General features: G+C 34.3%; 1 protein-coding gene across 5 annotated transcripts in view; it reads right to left on the bottom strand.

The window, feature by feature from the left end:
• Positions 1 to 24,335, bottom strand: part of TUSC3 (tumor suppressor candidate 3) — a 313,790-nt gene that overhangs the window by 190,706 nt on the left and 98,749 nt on the right. For all 5 annotated transcript variants that reach the window (XM_054497897.2, XM_054497895.2, XM_063668524.1 and 2 more), the window contains exons 3-5: positions 15,606 to 15,723; positions 7,005 to 7,145; positions 4,341 to 4,481 (exon numbers count right to left, since the gene is read on the bottom strand). In XM_054497897.2, coding sequence (XP_054353872.1) covers positions 4,341 to 4,481; positions 7,005 to 7,145; positions 15,606 to 15,723 — 400 coding nt within the window. The remainder of the gene's footprint in view (positions 1 to 4,340; positions 4,482 to 7,004; positions 7,146 to 15,605; positions 15,724 to 24,335) is intronic.

Genomic DNA, 24,335 nt, shown 5'->3' with positions numbered 1-24,335 from the left:
TGTATATTCCATGTTTTTAAAATATAAAAATGTTAAGTTATAAGTAATTTAATGACATTACTTAATAAACAGGTGGTAAAAATCAGCAGAGTAACAGCAGACATGCATATCAGTGAATTTATACACTATGCATTTCTACTATTCACAAGTGAATTATTTATTGTTGATTTTTTAAAACTTGGTTTCAGTGTTATACAGAAATACTATCATTATTTCTTTCATTTACACTCAATCTATATACTGCATTAGTTACAAAAAAAAAGGAAAGGTGGGAAGTATCTTTATGGTCATTTCAGCAACAACAACAACAAAAAGCTTAAGACGAAGTCTTTAATTCCATGGAAAGGAAATTATGCATTGAGGATAACAATTTCAACAAGTATTTATAACCACTATTGAGTTGGATTAAGGAGATGAGCCGTGCATGAAGTGTAGCAGATCCATGTATGGAACTTCACAGTGAGGCTTATTCAATTGTGACTTTATAATAAGATAAGCAAAAACTCAGCCAAGAACATTCAAATGCTAAAATCTATCCATATATGAGTAGTTTTAAAATGTACTTTGAGTTGATGAGGCCACTGCTTCCTCCTACTACAGAAAATTAAGAATTAGATATATTAAGTATATCCTAAAAATATACAAATTCATTTTATTTTCTGTTTTCCTAACTCCTTACACAAATGGGTATACATAGAAGTACCTGTTTGCAAAAACCCTAACTAACTCCAAATGGCCAAATGACATAGTTGCCTGATGAGCAAAACTGTCTGGGGCCATCCAAAAACATTACTTCATTGAAAAAAATATTATCAGAAATTATTTGCTTCTCATTTTTAAAGAGAACAAAATAAAGATTATATGTATATATTAAAAGTTATATAATTTTATTCAAATAATTGTGGATGAAAAAAGACCCTTTTCTACCCCCATTTGAACTCAAAGCAATCTGTAGCTTTGAATGGTCACAAGAAATAAATTTCTACTGATAAATCACAATGTGTACATGCCAAAGTACCTTTCACGAATGTAAATACTGTATAATGACATATACTAATCTCCAATGTTTAAGATTTTCAAAAAATTTAATTAAAATGACATAATTTATTTGGGGCAAAAGAAACATGAGGGTATATGAATCATCCTACAATACACAGCATTAAAAGGCAGAAAACAGCTTCTATCCTACGGTGATTTACTGTGATAACAAGGTTGGGTTATTAGATTATTTTAATGATGCTTTATCTTTCATGCTTTTAAGTGCATATCCTTAGGATATTTTCCTGTATTTGAAATGAGTGTTACTGCTTATCCTACTAATATTTTCTGGCTTGAAATGACAGTCAACTATGAAGACTTTTAGGTTGCCATGAAGATCTTCATTATGTACTACAAAACATACTATTTTAACTCATTTTGGTTCCAAGTCAATATTGTTTTCTCAAGACCATAAACTACATATCTATGCTACACTCTTTGAAATTATGTACTAGTGTATTTCAATATTTTACTCCATCATTCTACTTTAAATTCAGCATAAAGCAAGTAATGTATATGCTTATTGTCCACCATCCTCCATGTTTAGGGGGTGAGGGAAGGCAGAAGGGAGTGAAACCAGAACCAGAACCAATCAATGATACATATTCTATTCCATGAACAATCATCAGGATCTATAAATAGTAGTTAACAAAAATTTTTCCTCCTTAGAAAACATGAGAGCAGGAAGATTTACTTATGAATACCTTTAGCTCTTTTTTAAAACTCAGAACCAGGAAATTCTAACATATATGTATGTTTTAATATTCGCATATATTACTTTGCAATATATTGCAATATATTGCAAATTTAATCTCATTGTTTAAATATATCGCAAAGTAGTATATTTGCATATATTACTTCCACATATTAATATTCACATATATTAATTTCCTATGTCAGGAAATTGCAACCTTTCTATCTCCATCCTACACCCTAAAGCATATAACTTCCTCTCCCTCAGCATACACTTCATTCTTATCCTACCTTTAAGTCATATACAATAAAATAATACAGTAAAAAAAGAAAAAAAAATACCAGCCTTAGAATACAGTCTACCCAGCACTAAGTGTTCATAACACTAAATAATTCTCCTTGAAAGTACTTTTGTATAGTTTCAATGATAAAAAGACACAACTGCTAATTCGCTTTCCAAGATTCACAGTAAAACAGCAAAATAATAATAATAAAAAATCTGTATAACATAGCGGTTTTCAAGAAAACTGATCAACTGAAGTATTTAACATCTATACATCATATAAAGTTCTTCTATGAATTTATTTGCAGTCATAATGGCTCATTGTATCTACTGGGTTGAATGACCAACATATAAGAGACATGTCCAGATTTAAAGAAGCCCAGCTTTGTGTCAACAATACAGAACTTGCAATCAGATGAATGAGATCAAATCTCAGTTCAATCACTTTCTAGCTTTGTAAGCTTCTGCAAGTTGAGATTACTGAATCTTTGTTTCCTTGCTTATAAATGAGGACAATATAAATTCCTTTGCACAGTTATGAAGCATACCCCAAAGAAGAAAGAGACCAGAAAGAATAAGAATTATTCTTATTCTTGAGGAAAAAGAATAATGTAAGGATGTTAATGTTATTTGAATGTAATCAGAGATGAGACTAGATCAATTTTTGGTAGACTAAAACCGTGACAAGATTTGATATGACATTAACTCTTAAATACCAAAGAAGTTTTGATTTTGCAACAACACAGTGAAAGTACTGCACTTTTACCAAGAAACCTGGGTAGCTTTACTGAATTACGCAACTTGAAAACTAGCATGGAAAAAAGCCAAAACACTTTTGAACTTAATGACTAAGGTAATTAAGATCACCCATAGTGTCCAATAACTTTAAATACAGTACAATTAATTAATCCATTTTAACTCATTCATCAAAAGTGAGAAAACAATATTAAGAAACTTTCTTTAAAAAAATCTTATCTTCCTTGCTCTTAAAAGGCCAAACATCTAATTTGTATTTTGACTATCTACTAGAAAGCCACAGAGGTTCTGTCTGAATTTCGAAGCTCTAGGTATTACTGCAGAAAATGAAACTGCTTCAAGGTGACTCTTGCCTGGGCTGCTTCTCAGTCTGTCCTATCACTTCCAACTTAGTCATCAAGACCCCTAATTTTTTGGTAAAATAAAATGGGAAGGATGAAGGGCCACTGCAAGAAAGCAAAAGAAACAAACTGACAATTAGCTGTAAACAATCTATGATGTTTTAAAGATATAATACATTGTATGTAGTTATATCTTTAATATAATAACATTTTTATTACATTACAGACAATACTTATCTATAAGATATACACTGATATATAATGTATTTATCTAGATATATGTATATGTATCTAGTCTCAATTTCAACATTCTATTTATAAATATTTCATACATTTTCTGTTAGATTTATTTTTAAGTACCTTATATTTTTCCTTCCTATTGTGAAAGAGATTTTATTTTCAATTATAACTGAATTGTTTTGTGTATAAATTCCTAATGATTTTTGGCTATTGGCTGTGAGCTGGGAACTGCTGAACTCTAGTGTCATCTCTTCCCCCTCCTACCTTGCCATCGCTGCTGTAGCCCCACACAACTGTAGTTCTCTGAATATCCCAGGCTTCACTTATGTTGAATACTTGGCCTTAATGACTTTAGAATTTCATTTTCTTCTACAGAATTCAGCTCATGTCACAATCTGGGAAGCTTGTCGTGATTCCCTTTACTCTAGGTTAGGTTTCTCTCCTGTGCATTCCTGTAATACTCTGTTACTTACTGCCTTCATAGCACGCATAACCTTACACTCCATTTGTTGATTACTCTGTATCCCCACAATGCATTTCTCACAGGCAGAGTGTATTTCTTAACTTTATATCCCCAGTATCTAACATATATCAGTCACATAGAAGAGACACAAGAAACAGTTGTCAGAAAAGAAATAGCTGAATGAGAAATTCAGAAATAGCTGAATTTCCAAACCATTTGCAAATTATTCTGAGCTATTAATTCTGATCAAGTCTTACCATATTTCTAGATGTATTCAACATGTATTTATCTAGCACTTGTGCCAAGTACAGAGGGACAGTACATTTTAGCAGTGAACAGTTGAAGGAAGACAGCACAGTTTTGATTGACAGAAAACTCAAACTAAATTATCGAAGTTCTAAAAAGTTACTTCCCATTCAGACTTAAGTTCTGTTATAGTTATAATCTGGCTCATTTTGTTAATATTATACAACTTATATTATTAAACAAAGAATAGGAAATAAAAAAGCACAATGTATTAACATACCAGAGACACCATGGCCCAACCAGTCTTGTTATAGATGAACTCCAAGTTGTTCCTTCTCAAATAAAGCAAACCTCCAACAAGCGACACTAACAGGGCCAAAGCAATGGTACCAGAGTAGTTGGGTGGTCTGAAAACCCGAATCTGCAAAAATGCAATGGAAATTTCAAAAGTGAAAGAAAAATGAAATTTTTCTTTTGATCATATTCTAGTCCTCATAATTTTCAACGCAAAGAACTCAGAAACATGCCACCCAACTTTTCATACGTGGCACTAGCACTACTTTCATTCTGCCATAAGACACATGCCTTAAGACATAATGGCTATGTAAAACGACTTTGCACTTCCCTGATGACTAACATTGCTGAGCATCGTTTCATGTGCTTATCGGCTATTTGTATATTTTCCATGAAGAAATGCCCATTCAGATCCTTTGCCCATTTTGAATTGGGTTTTCTCTTTTTAAGTTGTAAGAGTCATATATATATATATATATATATATATATATATATATATATATATATATACAAACTAGCTGTAAGTATCTTATAGAAAAATTATTTGCAAATATTTTCCCCCATTCTGTGTGCTACTTTTTTGATGGTATCCTTTAAAACATGAAGACTATAGTATAGTATAGTTTTTACTACTTACTATATCCACATAGACAGCTTATTAACTACAAAGGAGGACAAAAAAACAGTAATTATATCATGAAAAAACGGGAAACATCTTGATCAGATATTTGAAATTCGTATCACCAGTGAAGGACAGATGGACATTACGTGCCTATAGAGGTGATTAAAACAAAACAGGACCTATGTAATATTATACTCAAGGATGCATAAGCAGAAGTCAATCATGAACAAACATGAGGCAGATCAAATGAGGATCACTCTATTTAAAAAGTAGCAAAGGAGTATATTCTTCAAAGTGTCAACGTTTTTAAAGAGAAAAGATAGGCTATAGAAATATTCCAGATTAAAAGAAGCTTACAAGACATGACAATTAAATGAAATCTCTAACTCTAGACCAAATCTTGTACTGAAGGTGGAAAATGTAAAGGATATTAGGTTACTTGACAAAATTGTAATATGGGTAGTGGTAGCTCAAATAAAAGTATTATGTAAATGTAAACCTATGAAGTTGACAACTGCTTTGCTTATTTCTTTCCAAATGCAATTCACCCTAATTTTTTTCAGAAAGAAAAAATTGTGCATATGTGTCTGTGTGTGTGGAGAGAAGTAAAGAGACACGGGGGTAGCAGGGAGAATGACAATCACAAAGCAGATGGAATAAAATGTTAACAATAGGTGAACCTAAATAAAGGGTATACATTGGCATTATACGTACTGTTTTCATTTCTAAAACATTTTAGAAATTGTTTCCACATATAGTTTTATGGGTTTTTTTTTTACAAAAGTTTATCGACTAAATGCGTAAGTCTGCTAGGGAGACAGGTTAGAATAAGTTCTGATTAAAATTTAGTATTTCTTATAAGGAAACAATAGTACCCTTTCAATATTACTCTTAATGTCTTGCACCAACTGATACATTACATAACAAAATATTTGCCAAATCATTAAAAAATGACAAGAATTAGGAAATAAGTTGAGTCACCAAAATGTCATTAAATCAACGATATAATTTTACAATGACAGTGGTACCATACGGGCAATTACCACCTTGACTCAGAACAAACGTGTTTCTATCTTATAGGAAATTAATGCTTCCGTATTACTGCCTGCATGAACGTGCTTTTAAAATAACTGGCTCCAATTGTTTACTGTCAAAAACAGTTGTGAGAATAGAGAAAAAATGGTCATAAAATCTCCAAGTAAGTATGAACTACCATCAACATTTAGGTTCATTTCCTTCCATAACAAATTGTCTATGTCAATCTATACTCATATTTGCACTTTATAAAAAACTAATAGATCATACTATTAATTAATACTATTTTTCTAACCTACTCTGAAATGTTTTACACCTTGAGCTTCATTCTAGGTAAAATATTCTTGTAAATCATTTTTTGGCTATGCCATAGTATATTTACTTATTTTTAGACATTTGATTTATATCCAATTTTTCCCAATAAAATGAATATTATTTTCAAAATTTCTATGGATAAAAATTTAAATCATCCTTGATTGCATCCTTAGGTTAAATTCCCAGAAGTGGAATTGTTAAGTTAAATTATATACAGACATGACACATGCTATTAGTATGGTTACACCAGTTTATAGTCCCAAAAGCAGTAAATCTGAGTAGGTATTTTTCCACATAGCTTTAAGGTGGGTATTAACCTTTTCTGTTTGCCCAAAAGATAGATAAAAATTATATATCTTGCTTTTTAATTAGAATTTCCTCGATTACTACCACTGAAACGTTTTAAATATGTTTTTTAGCCTCTGAAATTACCTTGTGCTTAACTCCTGTATTTTTAATGGCTTTTAAAATATCAGTGAACCATTATTTTAAAAAGCATCTGAATTCACCTAATAGTCCAAGTTCAACTTATCATTTGCAGTAATCAAACACAGTTTTCTCTATGCAAGGAGAAACCACCATAGAGAAATTTAAAAGTATTACTGTGGCCTTATTAAAATGCTCCAAAAAAACAAACAAACCAGCCTATTACTAAAACTGTGAGGAATAAAAACGTACGTGAACATCCGTTCTGTCAGCAATCCACTTTGCTAGTTGTTCAGCTGCAAATCCAATTCTTTGGAGGTCAAAAGTATCAGCTCTCTTAGGTCTGCCTTTTGGAGGAAAATGCATGAATGTAGGAGCAGAGTTCATGTTGAGCTACATGTAAAACATGAGAAAAAAATACTAAATATAGTATCATCTTATCATTAATCCAATATTTTACACTTTTTCTATAGAAATTCGGGGAAAACAGCACTTATTATGAAAATCCGAGCGGTTTTCCAGAGGTAAATTTCTGTTTTTATTTATCTTAATTCACTACTGGATGAAAAAGAACTCGTAAATTTGACTAAGTTATCTGAATCCTCACATTTAACATACATCATTCAAATTATGCATTATATTCTGTATATTTTATAAGTCATTTCGTTCTTTTTCTTTCTTGAATTCTATAATTAGGGTAAAAACAGTGAAAGTGCAAAGTAGAAATATAGCAGTTTGGCAGTAAATGAATTATTTCACTTCTTAAGCAGTTATTTTTAAAAAGTACTGGAATTTGTTTTTAAAAAATAAGCATATTATGGAATTAACTTCCAACAAGTTATAAGTAGACTGAATTCCCTATCACAAATGTAAAGACTTTACTTTTTTGTAATGATGAAGACTATGAAAGAGAAACCAACATTTCTGCTCTTAACAAGTTAAATTTACCAGAGAATGAAGAAGAAATCCTCAATAACACTCTTTTTCTGCTCAACTTCTCTATTAACTCAACTGTCTTAAATTGGTTATATTTCAGAAATATTTTCTACAGGTAATTTCCATTTGAAAAGTATACTAAACAGAACACTACCCTCGTATAAACAGTGCTTATTTAACAATATCTAAAAACATATACTAGGTTAATTTGCAGTAAGGAATAAACTACAAACATACATATATACATATATGAATTAAATTTCTGTTGCCCAGGAATTATTTTAAAAAGTTTTAAAATGAAAGGCCAAGAGATTTTTCAGCCCTTGACTTGCAATACAGTTCAGTATTTTCTAATAATGAAAACAAAAATCAATATATAAATATATATTAGATCACAGTTGATATCAAGCAAATGACACAACAGTAAAAGCTTAGCTCCCCATAACAACAAAGTTTAATAACCAAGTACAGTCAAGACCAAAGCAGGTCTTGCCCTACAAATGAACTCTGACTACAGCAGTCATATTTACAAGACAGCTCCAAATCATTTTACAGAGCTTCACACAACTTAGCACAAACAAGCTGAATACCCAAAAGAAATGGCTCTATATCAAAAAATTCTCATTTTTAGTACTGCAAATGCAATCAAATTTCCATTGTTTACCTCCATGTTATCTACATTGGCACTCTTCAAACACTACTGCTAAAGATTAATAGTTGGTCTATGTTTGCTCTGGTATGAATGTTTGTCCCCGCCAAAACTCATGTTGAAATCTAATTGCCATTGTAGCAATATTCAGACGTGGAACCTTTAAGAGGTGATTAGGCTATGAGGGCTCCACTCTCATGGGTGGGATTAGTGCCATTATAAAAATGCAAGTTGAGCCTCCTCTCGACTCTCTCCCACACTGTCACCTCCTGCCATGTGACGATGCATGCAGCAAGAAGTGCTTCGCAAGATGCTGGCAGCTAAATATTGGACTTTCAGCCTCTAGCACTATGGGAAATAAATTTGTGTTTATTATAATTATCCAGTCTCAGGTATTCTGTTATAGCAGCCCAAAATGGACTAAGACAAACATTGGTCTCAGAGGCACTGGGTGCTGTTACAACAAATACCTGAAAAGGTGAAAATGGTTTTGGAACTGGATGATGGGTAGAGACTGAAAGAATCAGGAAGAGCATACTAGAAAAAGCCTAGATTGCCATAAATGGAGCACTGAGGGTGATTCTGGAGAGGGCTCAGAAGAAGAGGGGAGCTGCAGGGAAAGTCTACAAGTTCTTATTTAAGCGGCTATCATCAGAATGCTGGTAAGAAATATGGACAGTAAAAGCCATTCTGATAAGGTCTCAGACGGAAATGAGAAACAGGTATTGAAATCTGGAAAAAAAGACCATCCTTCTTACAAACTGCAAAGAACTTAGCTGAAGTTTGTCTGTGTCCTAGGACTTTATGGAATGCAGAACTTAAAAGCAATGAACGAGGATATTTGGCAGAAGAGATACCTAAGCAGCAAAACATTCCGGATGCAGTATGGCTTACTTTAAATGCATATGATAAAATACAAGAAGACAAAAATGATTTAAAGACACAATTTATAATTAAAAGGGAAGCAAAACATAAAGATCTGGAAAACTCTCAGCCTGGCTATGTAAACAATAAAAAACATGTTCAGGAGAGAATATGAAGAATGTGGCCTAAGGACTATTTATAAGGAGATAAGCAGAGATGGAAAGGAAGCCAGGTATTACTCATCAAGACAATGGGAGAAAGACCCTGAAGGCATTTCAGAGCTCTTTGGGGGAAAACCTGGGGTATCTATGGGACCTCAAAGCTCACTGTTCAGAGCCACTTGGGATGTCCATTCCCTGCATTCTACTATGGTGCTCCTCAGCTGCCCTCACCATGGATCAAGTAGGCCCACGTGTTGCTCAACCCACTACTCTGGAGGGTGCAAGCCATGAGCCTTGGCAGCATTGTGGGCACTAGCTCTGCAGGTGCCCAGAATGTAAGAGCTGAGGAGGTATGTCTTCCTTCACCTAGATTTCAAAGGACTTTGCGGAGAGCCCAAGAGCCCTGATAGAGACTTGTTGCAGAGGCAGAGCCGTTGTAAAGAATCCCCCTTAGTGGATCTGCAGCAGCAGGGCCTCTGCTGAAACCCCAAACTATAGAGCCAACAGCATGCAACACCAGCCTGGGAGAGCTGCTGCGTGGGCTTGGGCCTGGCAAAGCTATAGAGGTGGGGCTGCCCAAGGCCTTGAGGGCTCAACCTTTGCCCCAGTGTGCCCAGATGATGGGACATGGAATGAAAAAACGAAATCTCCAGCTTTCAGATGTAATACTGTTTTCCCAATCGGGTTTTGGACTTACTTGGAGCCAGTTACCCCTTTTTCTTTTCTTGCCTATTTCTCCCTTTTGGAAGGGAATGTCTATTCGATGCCTGTTCTACCATTTTATTTTAGAAGTAGTTAATTTGTTTGATTTCAGATACACAGCTGGAGGGGAATTTGCCTCAGGATGAATCATGTCCTGAGTCTCATCTATATTTGATTTTGTTAAGACTTTGGACTTTGGAATTTTGAGTTGGTACTAGAATGAGTTCAGACTTTTGGCAGTATTGGGACAAAATGAATGTATTTTGAGTGTGAGAAAGACATGAGTTTGGTAGGGTTAGGGGCAGAATATGATGGTTTGAATGTTTTTTACTCATTGTTTGAATGCAAAACATTCAAACCATCATATTCTGCCTCTGCCCACCCCACAAACTCCTGCTGAATAAATTAGCCAGTCTCAGGTATTCTGTTGTAGCGGAACAAAATGAACTAAGACAAGGCTTAAGCAGTCAGCCCTTCCAAAGGGATTCCTAGGTAATCTTCTCATCGTTTCTTTCCTTTCTCTTCATTCCTTTACCAAACTTTTAATTATTTCTACAGAATTTAGATTTAACCAACTTATGCAAAAATAAGGTGATTTTGGGAAGCAGGAAGGCTACACACCAGTATTATTGCTAATGTTATATAACAGTAATAAGAACTATTTAGCATATATTTATCCATCAGGCATAGAGCTAAACAGCTACATATATTAGTGTTAGTAGCGGTGAATCCCAGGTCTACAGCAACTTGATTCTTGCCTCCTCAAAGGAAAGAATCCATCTGAGGGTTATAAAGCAGAGTGAGAGACTGAGGCAAGTTTTAAAGCAGGAGTGAACGTTTATTTAAAAGTTTTGGAGCAGGAATAGAAGGAAGTGCACTTGGAAGAAAGCCAGGTGGGCAACTTCGAGACATCAAACTGCACTGTTTGGACTTTGACTTGGGGTTTCATACACTGGCATGACCCCAGGGTTTGTCTCTTCTCCCTTGATTTTTCCCTTTGGGTGGGCTATGTGCCTGCACAGTGGCTTGCCAGCACTTGGGAGGGGCCGTATGCAGTGTGTTTACTGAAGTTGTGCGCATGCTCTTTTGAGGCATTTTTCCCTTACTAGTCGAGTGTTCCCAGAGGAAGGTCATGTAACAGTTAAATGCCGCCATTTTGTCTCTTGGTGCGCATGCTTGAGCCTACTCACTTAAGTCCTACCATCTTACCAGGAAGCTGCTCTGAGCACCATCTTCAGGTGTTTTCTATCTAATGGGAGACTGCCTTTCCTAGCAGCCAGCTGCAACCAATTATTATTTTAGCAAGACAGTTTAACAACCACCTGATCATCACATGATGGTCACCTCACATCCTGGGGTGAGGGACCCTCTCCTGCCCTGCTCATGTCTGCATAGCTACCTACTCCAACGCTAACATCTTATTTAATCTTCCCAACAGTTTTATGAGAAAGGTACTATTATTTTCCCTCTCTTACAGATGAGTAGAGGCATATAAAAATAAAGTGATTTACCAAAGGTCACACAGCAATGAACAAGTAAAGATGGAAGATGAACTCAGGTTTTCTGACTCTAGACACTTCATTACCAGGATATCATAATATCTTCTGAACTCTATCTCCATTTAATGAAAACTATTTTTTTCTTTTTCCTTTTTTTTTGAGACAGAGTCTTGCTGTGTCACCCAGGCTGGAGTGCAATGGCACGATCTCGGCTCACTGCAATCTCCATATCCTGGGTTCAAGCAATTCTCCTGCCTCACCCTCCCCAGTAGCTGGGATTACAGACATGTGCCATCACGCCTGGCTAATTTTTGTATTTTTAGTAGAGACGGGGGTTTCACCATATTTGCCAGGCTTTAACAATATTTTTTAATAAACCTTTTTTAATAAGTTCATTAGAAGACTGATTTGTAAACACAAGCTCCTGCGATGCAGTGTAAACATCATACAGATGATAACATATAACATGTATATATAACATATATAAAAAATATGTCTCTAATGTATATAATAAGTGTGATATGGCCCTGTACATCAGAAGTCTATCTTATTCCATTCTCCCAGCAGTGGGCTTCCATGTAATGGACATTTAGCAACATTCATTAAACTGAACAAAGCACACAGTTACCAGTTCCTTTCTTCCCTGTGCTTCTCCCATTCCATACTTTGTTCATGTTTGTTTCTCTCATGGATATACGAGAGACATCTACAGCAACCATGTAAATACAAAATTATAAAGCTGAAAGTACCCATCTTCCTCACTCCCCACATGAAAACTATCAGAAAATCCATACTAGGGCCTAATGTTCTAAAACTTCAGAGGTTCTTAAAAACTCATACAATTCAGTCTTTTTTCTTAATTAAAATGCCCAATTCCCCAGGGCTACCTACAGCAGAGCACAACATAGACCTCTTTCCTGGATGAGAGCTCCTTCTAACACACCATATTCATTAACCCACTGGCCTATCATCAGACACCTAGCCTCAGCCATTCCTATGGGAATCACATGTAATTGAAGTTACTTCCCCAGTGAGTCCCCAACAAGCTAGAAATTACCAAGTTTCTGCACTTGTTATTAATATTATCTTCAGACACCACATTACTGCTAACAGTGCTTTAAAACATCAATTCAGAGACAGCACTTCAGCAAAATATGATTTAATAGTCAGTTGAAAAAAATAAGCATTAAAAATCTTTTAGTGTTTCTCAAGTGAAGCAAAACATATACTTCTCCATTTTTGTAGATTAAAATTCCTCATAAAACTCATTAACTGCTATGACTTTTACACGTTTCTGCATCTTAAAATGAAAACTCTTGTTGCTAAGCCAAGGGCTAGCTTTTGGGAAAGACAAGGCAGTTCTATACCAGGATTCCTGCTGAATCAAAATTAACCTGAGGAAATGTTTCAATTAAAAACAACTGACTTCAACTCTTATATGCCAAACTTTAGAATAATTATGTCTAAAGCATACAAAAGAATTTAATGATTATATATAACCATTTATTTATATGATTATATACCAGCAGCCTACATTCAGTACTCAACACAAAGATAACAATATCATAAAAGCTTTTTAAAAAATATGAATTAACTGCCAACATTTTAAAGAGAGAAATTTCATATAAAAATTTTTATTTAGGTCTTTTCTTGAGAGATCTAGCTACATGTGGCCTACTTTTCTTCTACAGAGCTGATGCTGAGCTGCGCCTCTCCCACTGAGGTCAAGCAAATCCTCTCTCCAATCTGCTGCAGTCCCCACCCACACCATACTGCTTCCTCAACAATGACACCAAGGATCAGATGCATGGTGTTCTGGCAATTTTGTTTCTTACAGTAGTTAAGGAATAAAAATATTTTGAAAAAGTGAAAAATTAGTGTTTCTGTTAAGGATTTTTAAAAAGACATACCAAGAAAGGCATTGTTTTAATAAAAATAGGAGAAAGCATATTTGTAAAAGTAAATAAGATGTTTAATACGCTAAGTATGTACTTAGTACATTAGGTATAACAAAACAGATAACGTATTATCAACAAAAACAGCATAACAAAGATACAATGAAACTAACCCAACCCCCTGTCTTCATTTAGTCCACAAGTCTAGTCATGGTAGGTATTTGGGCCTCAAGACTGTGCTCTAGCAGTCTTGTTGGATCTAGAAGACTGTTTGCCAATATGACAGAGAGGATTCAAGTATACATTGAATAGCACTTCTATCTGATGATCTCTAAGGCCAATTATCCTGAGATTCTATAGAGATCTATTACTTCTATGAAATAATATTTGGTTCTTACAGTACTCTAATTTTCCTTTATAAGGTTATTTGAAATTACATATTTATATGTTTTATTATGATACTATTATTACTATTATTATTAGCTCCCTAATCTGTAAGCTGCTTATAGAGGAGAACTATGTATGTTTTTCTTGCCAGATTTATTGCTCCTATAGAATAGGCACTATAGGAGCAAAACTATTTGCTGAATGGATGAATATAAAGAAACATCCTAAAAAGGCAAAATAAATTTGGAGGAAATAAGTGAAGAACACTAACAGAAAAAGAGTGTTGAAGGCAAAAAGAGAGAATTTATTTAACTAGAAACTGGCAAGAACAAATAATCTGGATGCAAATAAGTAAAAATGTTCACTAATGGTGATATACAATTAGTAGGCTAGATTCTTTACAGAACTGCATGCTTTTCCATGACCTGGTAAGCATTATGCCAAAGAGTATCACATGTGAGACAGGCCAAGATACCCGAAAACATCAACCCCGGAACTGCAATAAGTTTTGCATTTTAAATGGATTGATCACATAGTAAAAACATTTTAAAAAATAATAATGAACCACAGGGTAACAGCATGATTAAGGCTAGGGCTCTGGGAGCCAGACAGTTGAGTTCAAATTCTTGTTACACATTACACTAACTTTGTGACCTTGGACAAGCAACAATCTCTGCATTCCTTATTTCCTCACCTATAACAACATTTCTCTCACTGTGAAGCTAGATGAAATAATACATAAGTTGAACAGTGCCTGGACATAAGCTCTCGATGTCAACAATGATGATGATACAACCATGACAACATCGATGATAATGAGCATTCCAATCGCAAGTCTAATACCTTGCTCTATAGAGAAGACAGGGTAAATAAGCTTATTAGTTTGCTTGGGTTGCTACAACAGAAAATTCCAGAGTAGGCGACTTAAACAACAGAAATTTATTTTTCACAGTTCTGAAGACTCAAAGTCCAAGAGGAAGGTGCTAGCAGAGCTGGTTTCAGGTGAGGCTCCTCTTCCTGGCCTGTGGCCATCTTCTTGCTGTGTTCTAACATGCCCCTTTTCTCTGTGCACATGCACTCCTGCTCCCAATTCCTCGTCTTATATGGACATCAGTCCCTTTGGACTACGGCTTTGGACTATGGCTTCAACTTATGAATTTGGGGAAATATAATTCAGTCCATAACAGAGAGAAAATACTTGTCAATAAATATTTAATCCTCTATATGTAAAATTCTATCTCCCACATTGGAAAAAGTAACAGTTAAGTAAAACTTGCAATAAATTTTATATAAAATGTCACAAATCTGTGCAAAATACTATCTATAATACACTACCACCTATAATTAAATGCCAAAATAAGACCAATGCATGTAAACTGCCACTGCATGCTGAAAAAACACATTTCCTGTATGTTGCAAAAGTTAAAATGAATTTATCATAACGGCAAAAACCTGTACAATGATAAAAATAAGTTTAGCCATAATTATGTTAATCACATCCAAAATGTATTATAACTACTTATTGTATTTATTAACTTATTGAATGAATTGTATGTGTGTGTGTGTGTGTGTGTGCGTGTGCGTGTGTGTAAAAGTCTTGCTCTGTCCCCCACCTGGAATGCAGTGGCACAATCTCGGCTCACTGCAACTTCCGCCTCCCGGGTTCAGGCGATGAATGAATTGTATTTTTATGTGACAAACAAAAATGTATCGACCACAAACAACTATGTTAAATATATGAATACAATATAACTCTTTACCTGCTGAAAAACGTCTGTCCCCTCATCATAGTCCACCATACTGAAGAAGAGCTTGTTACAAAAAGCAGATGAATAGCGCCAGGAGTTCGCCAGTATTTGATATTCTTCATTAGCTTGCCTGATAAGAATAATGGGCCATAGTAGAAACACATCAGTACTGAAGCATCTACAAAGCAGTTATTAAAACTGACAACCCTAGGACAAGCACTGGCCAGTTTTTGTATAGACTGCAAGGGAAGCATAGTTTTTAAAATATATTTTTTTTTTAAAAAAAGGATTCCCTGACATGAAAATTACATAAAATTCAAATTCTGATGTTCATAACTACAGTTTTATTGCAACACAGCCACATTTATTCATTTACATATTGCTTATGTGCTATAAGGGCAAAGTCGTAACAATAAGACAGCAACTACATGTATCACAAAGCCTAGCCCTTTAAATAAAAATTTTGCCAACTCTTACTCTAGGGAATAAAAACATTTTGCAGCATTCCCTATACACATAAATTAAATCCTCCAATAATGTTTAGTAAAATGCAAAGACCAATTTTTAAGAATATTTGCAACTTAGTTTAACAGAAAAACAAAATTAATAGTTTTAAAATTGTAAATAGTTATACTCCACCTTATTCATTCCATTTATCTAAAAATGCATTTACATTCAAACCAACAGTAAGCAAAGATTTCTCTTTGTAGCTAAACCAGATGCCACAAACATTCCTTCTCTAAGATGATATTTGTTTCTACTTTGAACACATTTTTATTAGATATTTTGCTAATTTTCCAGATGATAAAACTTTATATTTAGATGTAGGAAGAGAGAAGAAACAGAAAAATGGCATTGATAGGAGGACGTAAATGCAGTAATAGAAATAAGAAGCAACAAGTTATTGCTAAAACATTTTTTAAAAATTAAATTGCTTCTTCAGTATGGTTGACTATTCTCTGGAGTTTATCTCCTCCCTCTCCCTAAAATGAAAGTAAACAAATAAAAAGATACAACCTAAGAATAACAAAAGGACTTGGAGCAGAGTCAGCAGCAGAAAGATTTCCACAAATATCTGAAAAACAGAAAGCTGGTGCAAAGTTTTGAGAGGAAGTTAGACTCTCAAAGGAGATTACAGTGCAATAAGAAGCTAGAAAAACATTAGATTCAAAAGCAGCAGAGTCTGGAGATTAAAAAAAAAAAAAACATGAAGCTAAAAACAGATGTCATAATTAAACTTCTTAATACTCAATAGTAGACCAAACTTCTGCACCCTCCCCAACCAGTCCCAATGTTAGCCTTCATCCCCCCACCACGAAAAAAACATGTATTTGAGGAAAACCTTATGTGATTTCTTAAAAACTTCCCAAAACAGACTCTAAAAGAACGATCAGAAAACATGAAAAAGAAAGTGTAACTGTAACTAACATACTTATAAAAATTCTGTCAGAAAAGATATTGTATTTGTCAAGAACCGTGCAGGATCTGAGATTTTACCACATATATAATGCAAGCTAACGAGCTATCCTGTTAGTGTTTCATGGATGCTGGCAGAAGACATGAGACTCCTGGGTCAGAGAAAAGGGACTTTATTAGTTCATTTTCATTTGCATTAGTTCTGTATCCCCCAAGTCTCACACGGTAATACAAAGGGCTCTTCATGGACTCCTGTACATAAAGGTGATTGTTACAGGAGAGAAACACTGGGTTTAAGGGAATTACTGTTTTTATGGTAAGTGATAACAAGATGATGCTTTGTTCAGCGGGAGATGTCTTTTTTTTTTTTTTTTTTTTTTTTTTTTTGAGACGGAGTCTCACTCTGTCGCCCAGGCTGGAGTGCAATGGCGTGATCTCAGCTCACTGCCAGCTCCGCCTCCTGGGTTCACGCCATTCTCCTGCCTCAGCCTCCCGGGTAGCTGGGACTACAGGCGTGTGCCACCTTGCCCGGCTAATTTTTTGTATTTTTAGTAGAAACAGGGTTTCACCATCTTAGCCAGGATGGTCTCGATCTCCTGACCTCGTGATCTGCCCGCCTCGGCCTCTCAAAGTGCTGGGGCTGGGATTACAGGCGTGAGCCACCGCGCCCGGCTGACGTCTTATTCTTTAAGGCTTGTCACTGCACATACAACCCTCAGAATCTGCCCAGGTCTAGTCAGGCCTTTGTATTCTCGACATACCCAGTAAGAACATGCAGACTGCTTTGTTCAGGGGTATTCATGGAAGGAAAAAACAAACACAATTTCATATAAAAAAGGAAGAAAGATAGTAAAAGAGAGAGAGCACTTATATAGATTTCGAATATGACTGCCCAAATAAAACACCAATGTTAGAAGACAGAGTCAAATAAAATTCACAGAACAAAAACAACATAGGTGGAATATATGACGGAAGAAGGACCTAGAGATATAATCCAGTACGTCCTTTTTCAAACAGGCATCACAGAAATAGAGGAGAGGTGAAACAGAGAAAATGGTATTTCTGTAAACAATACAATTAAAGGAGATTAAATCTTCAAATTAAAATCATTTCCCAGTTCTTAATAAGAGGAATGAGAAAAGAACAACCTGGAGAGATACTGGGATATACCAAAGCACTATGGATAAAAAGAAGATCCTAAAAGTTTTCAGAGAAAAAAATTTCCTAAACAAGCACAATCAATGAGATTGGGAATGGACTGATCATTAGCAACACTAGATACTGGCAAATAGAAGAATTCCTTCAGAATATTATTTTCTATTTAAAATTGCATGTTGAGACAAATAATTAAGTTTGAAATAAACATGTTCATGGAAATGTAAGGAATCTGAAATTCACCCCCACATTCTTAGAAAATTACCTTAAAATATAATTGATACAAAAGGTAGTATGAATGAAAAACTAAGAAAAGACTACGATAGAGCACTGTAACAGAGGAAAAAAGGCAACTAGAAATGCAGTGAGGTAGCACGGGGAGAAGACGTAAAGAAGCTGTAGTCTGTGAAACTATGATGCAACCAATACAAACTACAACAGGAATTTTAGACTTCAAGATGAAAAGAATAGATTCTAAGTAATCATTAGAATCAGAAACAGCTAGAACATATTAAATCTATAGTAAGAAAGCCATATTTATTCCCACAACAGGAAAAATAAAAACAAAAAAATGAACATAAGAGACAAGGTCCAAATATGCAGCTTATTAAAATGTATCATAATTTTGATCAACTGGTGATTAGAAAGATTATTTAAATATATTCTTTTGAGCGGGTCAGGGGTTATCAACAATGACACTGTAGAAAAGGAATCATAATGATAACCTACTACTTTGCCATTGATGCTGTTCATGCAGAAATAATAATGTAAATGCTGTTTATTCCCTTTTAACTTTTTAAATCAACCAATAAACAGAACTCAAATGTAATAATTATGGTTACAGTATGGGATGTACATATTATAAACTATGACAATATAGAAGGATAGCGAACAGAATTTGGTAGGTAAAAGAGAAGAAGAAGAGGTGATGAGGAAGAATATGCGTGCTCATCTTCCTATCACAATGCAGGAATCAAAAAAACATCATCCATAGGTAATGAACAAAAAACACAAAGATGTTATTTAGTGTTACAGTGATAAACAAAAGAATAAATAAAAAGCAATGAAAGGTGAGATGAGTTAAATCTTCACCTAACAAGAATGTAAAGCTAAGTTTACTGTATAAAATGTTGTTATAAGAAAAACATTTAGAGCTATTTTTTAAAAACAACAGAAGAAAAAAATCACAAAGCAGAAACAGTGATCATCTCTGGCCTAGCCTACCTGTGTGCAAATCAGATGAGTGCAAGGGCCTCTTTTGCAGTTCTTTTTTATAAACAAGAAGCACATAACACTGTTGTGATTAAAATATTATGTTTTAAGAGGGTTAAATATGAACAGTACTATAATCTGAAAACTTTTAACATAATACAAGTATTGAATACTAAAATATAATTTTAAAAAATTAAAAAATAAAATGTGATAAAGTAATGGGGAGTCAAAGAGCATGAATTCAATTTGCCTTCAAACTCTGGACTCCATATTACTCTACTTTTTCAGATTTAATTTCCCAATAACCAATTTGTAGATTCTAGCCTCTATTCTAAAGTCCAAAAATGTTCCCCACTACCTACATAATGAAGACAATGGGAAAAATAAAAGTCAAAAACCTCCATACCTTAGCCACAACTTACATAATCTATGTCTTTATAAAAATACCACACTCAAAGAGTCTGTGTTTCACAAACATACTATGTCTATTCTTAACCACGTGCATGAAATACTTCACTTAGAATGTCCTCCCTTCTTTCAGAAGCTTGCTCAAAAACTGCCTCTCCTTCGGAAGTCACTTCAAATCTCTATACCTACAATGCTTGTTGATGCAAATGTCTGAAACAGAAATTCTCAGCGACTGTGTAGCACTACTGATTTTATGCATAGCTGTTCTTATTACATATTGATTGTCCAATGGCTAGGATCTAGTACAGAAGTGGCATTTAATAAAGGTATAATGATACTGATGATGAATAATATAGTTTCATAACCAGTTACTATATCATATATACCTTAAAGCTAAGTTTACTACATTAGAATTTCTGAATTCTAGAGTCTACAACTCATTTAGTCAGATTTATGTCACTGGATAATGTCTCTTTTAAGGCAGATTTCCTTTACTTTAGTTATGGTGTTGAGGGGAAGAAAAAATCAAATTTTAAATCTGTGTACTATCACAAACATATGCTGTTTGTCAAAGGAATAGTGTTCATGACTCAAAGGTTACAATGACTAAATCATCATGTGATATCCTATTAGTAATGACAATTTCATAACAAATGTTGAATCCAGATCTTAATCATCAGTGAAATTTATACTCAACATTTTCATATGTGCTGCAATAATAAAGAAGTATACCTCACAGTCTCCACCTTTAAGAGGTTAAAGAATAGATATGCACTCTAGTACATAAATAAGGTATATATATTTTAAAGAGGAATGTAGATTGTAGGTGCTATATAGCAAACAGAGGAGGATGAGATAATAGCGAGCTGGAACAGTTCGACAAAGTATGAACGTAAAAAAAAATTGGAAAATAATGGTGGTATGTCTGGAAGGACTACACTTAGAAGAAGCAAGAAAGGACAGGGAGAGAAAAGGTAATAGAAACAGCAGAAACAAAGACTACCCTGTCTGGAGTGTGTATTCTGTGTTCAAGTAATAGAATGTGAGCTTCAGGCTAGAAAATAAAGTCTGGAAGTGGTAGAAAGATAAACAGGACCCAGCTTTCATTCTGTAAATAGTAAACAAGTGTTTCTGAAAGAAATAGATTATGCAAAATACTATTTGAGAATGCTGTATCTCACAACAATATGCATGATATATTGGAGGAGAAGAAAATGAAGGTTTGGAACTCACTTTCAATGTCACTATAATGGCCCGGCTGGGAAAACATATGAGACTATTAAAATATTATGTAAATGAAGATGTGACCTATTTCACACAAATTCTCCATTGCAACCTAGCAGGCCACAGCATCCAGCAAAATTTTCTAGACAATATACTTAGGAATAGCTCTGGCTAGAATACAGAATTCCGCAGAAGCTAAAGCAAATTACATTTTCTTGACTCAAATACAATACTTAGAGAAAATTTAATACTGACAAGGCAAATGGGGGCTTTTTTCTGCTGAGTGTAATTCAGTAGAAATAGGATCAGTAAACAGATCTGTATGTCATTAAAAATAAATAAATGAGCCCGAGGAATATGTATTTTAATATTAATATCTCTTCAGAGTACAAGATTCATTAGACAAAAAAAATGTACCCCAATAACAAAGACCGTGTGCTTACTTACCCCCATTATCCCTTATGCACCCTCCATATCCCAACTTCTTAACGTTTAATACGGGACAGAGAAAACCTAACTAATGACAGATAAAGAAATTCAGAGGATCCTTGCATATGTTTCTGTCAGCTTGGACTGATGAGCAAAATGAGACATTACGAATGCTTATTAGCATACTTCTGACCTCACTACCATCTGAAATGGGAAGTTAAAAACCACAAATACTCCCAGCACTTAACTAAAATGACTACATTTCCAACACTATTAACTGAAAAATATTTTGTTGTAGTAGTTCATAGGAATAGTAAAGGCCTAACTTCATAAATGTAGTGAACGCCATAAATTCTAATACATACTTATGCAGCCTGAAGAGGGCAGTCACGCTGCGTCAAAAGGATCCAGGAAGGCTTAAGCAATAACTGCAGGGCACTGTTCTGTTAAATGTGTTATATTAAATCTTCTCCATATTTTATTATGGGGGGAAAAAAATCACTTAATCTAAATGCTACAATCTTTTATGTTATAATGCTTTTTAAAAGGTTACGTAAAACTAAACAGAATTATATCATCTATAGTTCTACATATTTAATATATTTCCCATGATGAATATAATTTTTAAAGAGATGTTTTAAGTATAGCTTCTCTTTTTAATGTTAACCAAACTTCTTATAGTAGATTCATATGAAAATACCACTGTATGTCTTTATAGTTATATATGTAAAATGAATTGTACTTATGCCATAATAAAACCCCAAATAAAAAAAATCAATAGACGCTGATATACAAAGATCTGGAGTGAGCAGACTCACCTATTACTTAAGGTTCTGGTCCCTGAGAAGAAAAAAACAACTGATAAAAAACACCCTGCACAAAGACTTCTAACACAGTTGCTCCTCTGGTTGCGCTATACATATCAGGGCCCAGCTGAATTCACTGAAATATATTAAACAGACCCAAGGCCTCTGAAGAGCTGAGAAATCAACAGTTCACTACCATATTGTAATTGACTGAATAATTCACTAGATGTAAGATAAAGAGGTTGTGTTTCTTAAAGCTGTTTCCTGTGCATCCATTTTCTTCATCAGACCTAAGTAGATCGTTCCTTGGAAAACAATTCTAACATAAGTGATCCAAATACATATTTTAAAGCAAAACTGTATATGAACATAAAATATGTTGAAGTGTATACAATATGCATAGTTAGCACTCAGTTTTTGAAAGTCAAAGAAACTTTGGTTCTCCTTAAAAAAAAAAACAAAAAACTAACAGTAACATATTAATGCTTAAATGTGGTATGCCAAGAAGAATGTCACACAATGTAATAAGGAAATCAATTAACACATTGTTCGTTTAACAAGTTTTCTTACTGTATTAGTCCGTTCTCATGCTGCTAATAAAGACATACCCAAGACGGTAATTTATAAAGAAAGAGGTTTAATTGACTCACAGTTCAGCATAGCTGGGGAGGCCTCAGTAAACATGATCATGGCAGAAGGCAAAAGGGAAGCAAGGCACCTTCTTCACAAGGCGGCAGGAAGAAGGAGTGCCAAGCAAAGGGGGAAAAGCCCCTTATAAAGCCATCAGGTCATGTGAGAACTCACTCACTATCACGAGAACAACATGGGTCCCTCCCAAAACACATGGGGATTATGGGAACAATTCAAGGTGACATTTGTGTGGGGACACATTCAAGCCATATCATTTACCTACTACATATGATTATAATATGTATTTAATATGTGTGCAACTAATGATAAAGAATTAACAAATAAATGAATAAATGGGTGAATTAATTCAATGTTTGGAAGAGGTAAGACATACAGGCCATTGCCTCAAGATACTTCAATCCATTATAACACTTATAATCTTAAATAATAAAAACAAAACAACAAAGCAATGTAAACCTTGTTTATGATAACATGCCCAGGAACTATTATGATACTCAAAAAATATCCGTTAAGTAAATTCATATATATATTGCAAAACCTGAGAAGTCAAAATGAGGAAAGCATTAACTCACACCTTAAATCCTGCAGGATTTCCCAGTAAGTCTATTCTTCAGCTTCATGTGGTAAAGAACAGAATATATGCAGACTTTAAAGACCTTTATTGTAATGGATCAAAAAGACAGACACAAGATTACAGAAACTGTGTCCCAAGAGATGGAGATGATGTCTTTTCTAGTCAACTGAAAGTACTGCCATCACAAGAAACATTCATGGAGGTTTAATGTATGCCGGGAACCCTTTCGTGTATTTATACATATTTATCATCATTTTTTTAACTTTTCTCATCAAACTTATTTTTAATAGACTATTTTTAGAGGAGTTTTAGATTCTCAACAAAATTGAATAAAAGGCATAGAGATTCACATACTATTCTTAAATAATTCCTGAACTACTGATTAACCAGTTAACTATCTGAGTATATGCATTACATATTATATAGAGAGAGATCTATCTTGTGATACTACAAAATTCCATTACAAGCAACTATTCTACCCAGTAATATTGTTCCAACATCTCTAATTTTATTAATGAACTGCCAGACCACCATAGGAATATCTTATGCCAAACAATGAAGGAATGTTCTTGGACTATTCTTTTCCCCCAGCTTCACTGAGGTATAACTGGTATATGAAAAAACCCACAGGATTAATGTATACAATGGGTACAATTTGGTGAGTGTAGACATATGTATACATTCATGTTACCACCAGCACAGTCAAGTTAATAAGCATTTCCATCATTTCCAAAAGTTTCCTTGTGTCTCTTTTTGTCTAGTTTTGATTTTTGGCAAGGCCTTTAGACACATATAAAATAACCATAATACTTTTAACATGACTTCCAAACAATGTAATACTACACCTATTATTATGATGTGGCCAAG

This window comes from Pongo pygmaeus, chromosome 7 (assembly GCF_028885625.2).
Source record: "Pongo pygmaeus isolate AG05252 chromosome 7, NHGRI_mPonPyg2-v2.0_pri, whole genome shotgun sequence".
NCBI lineage: Eukaryota > Metazoa > Chordata > Mammalia > Primates > Hominidae > Pongo > Pongo pygmaeus.
This window is presented reverse-complemented; position numbering and strand designations above follow the sequence as displayed.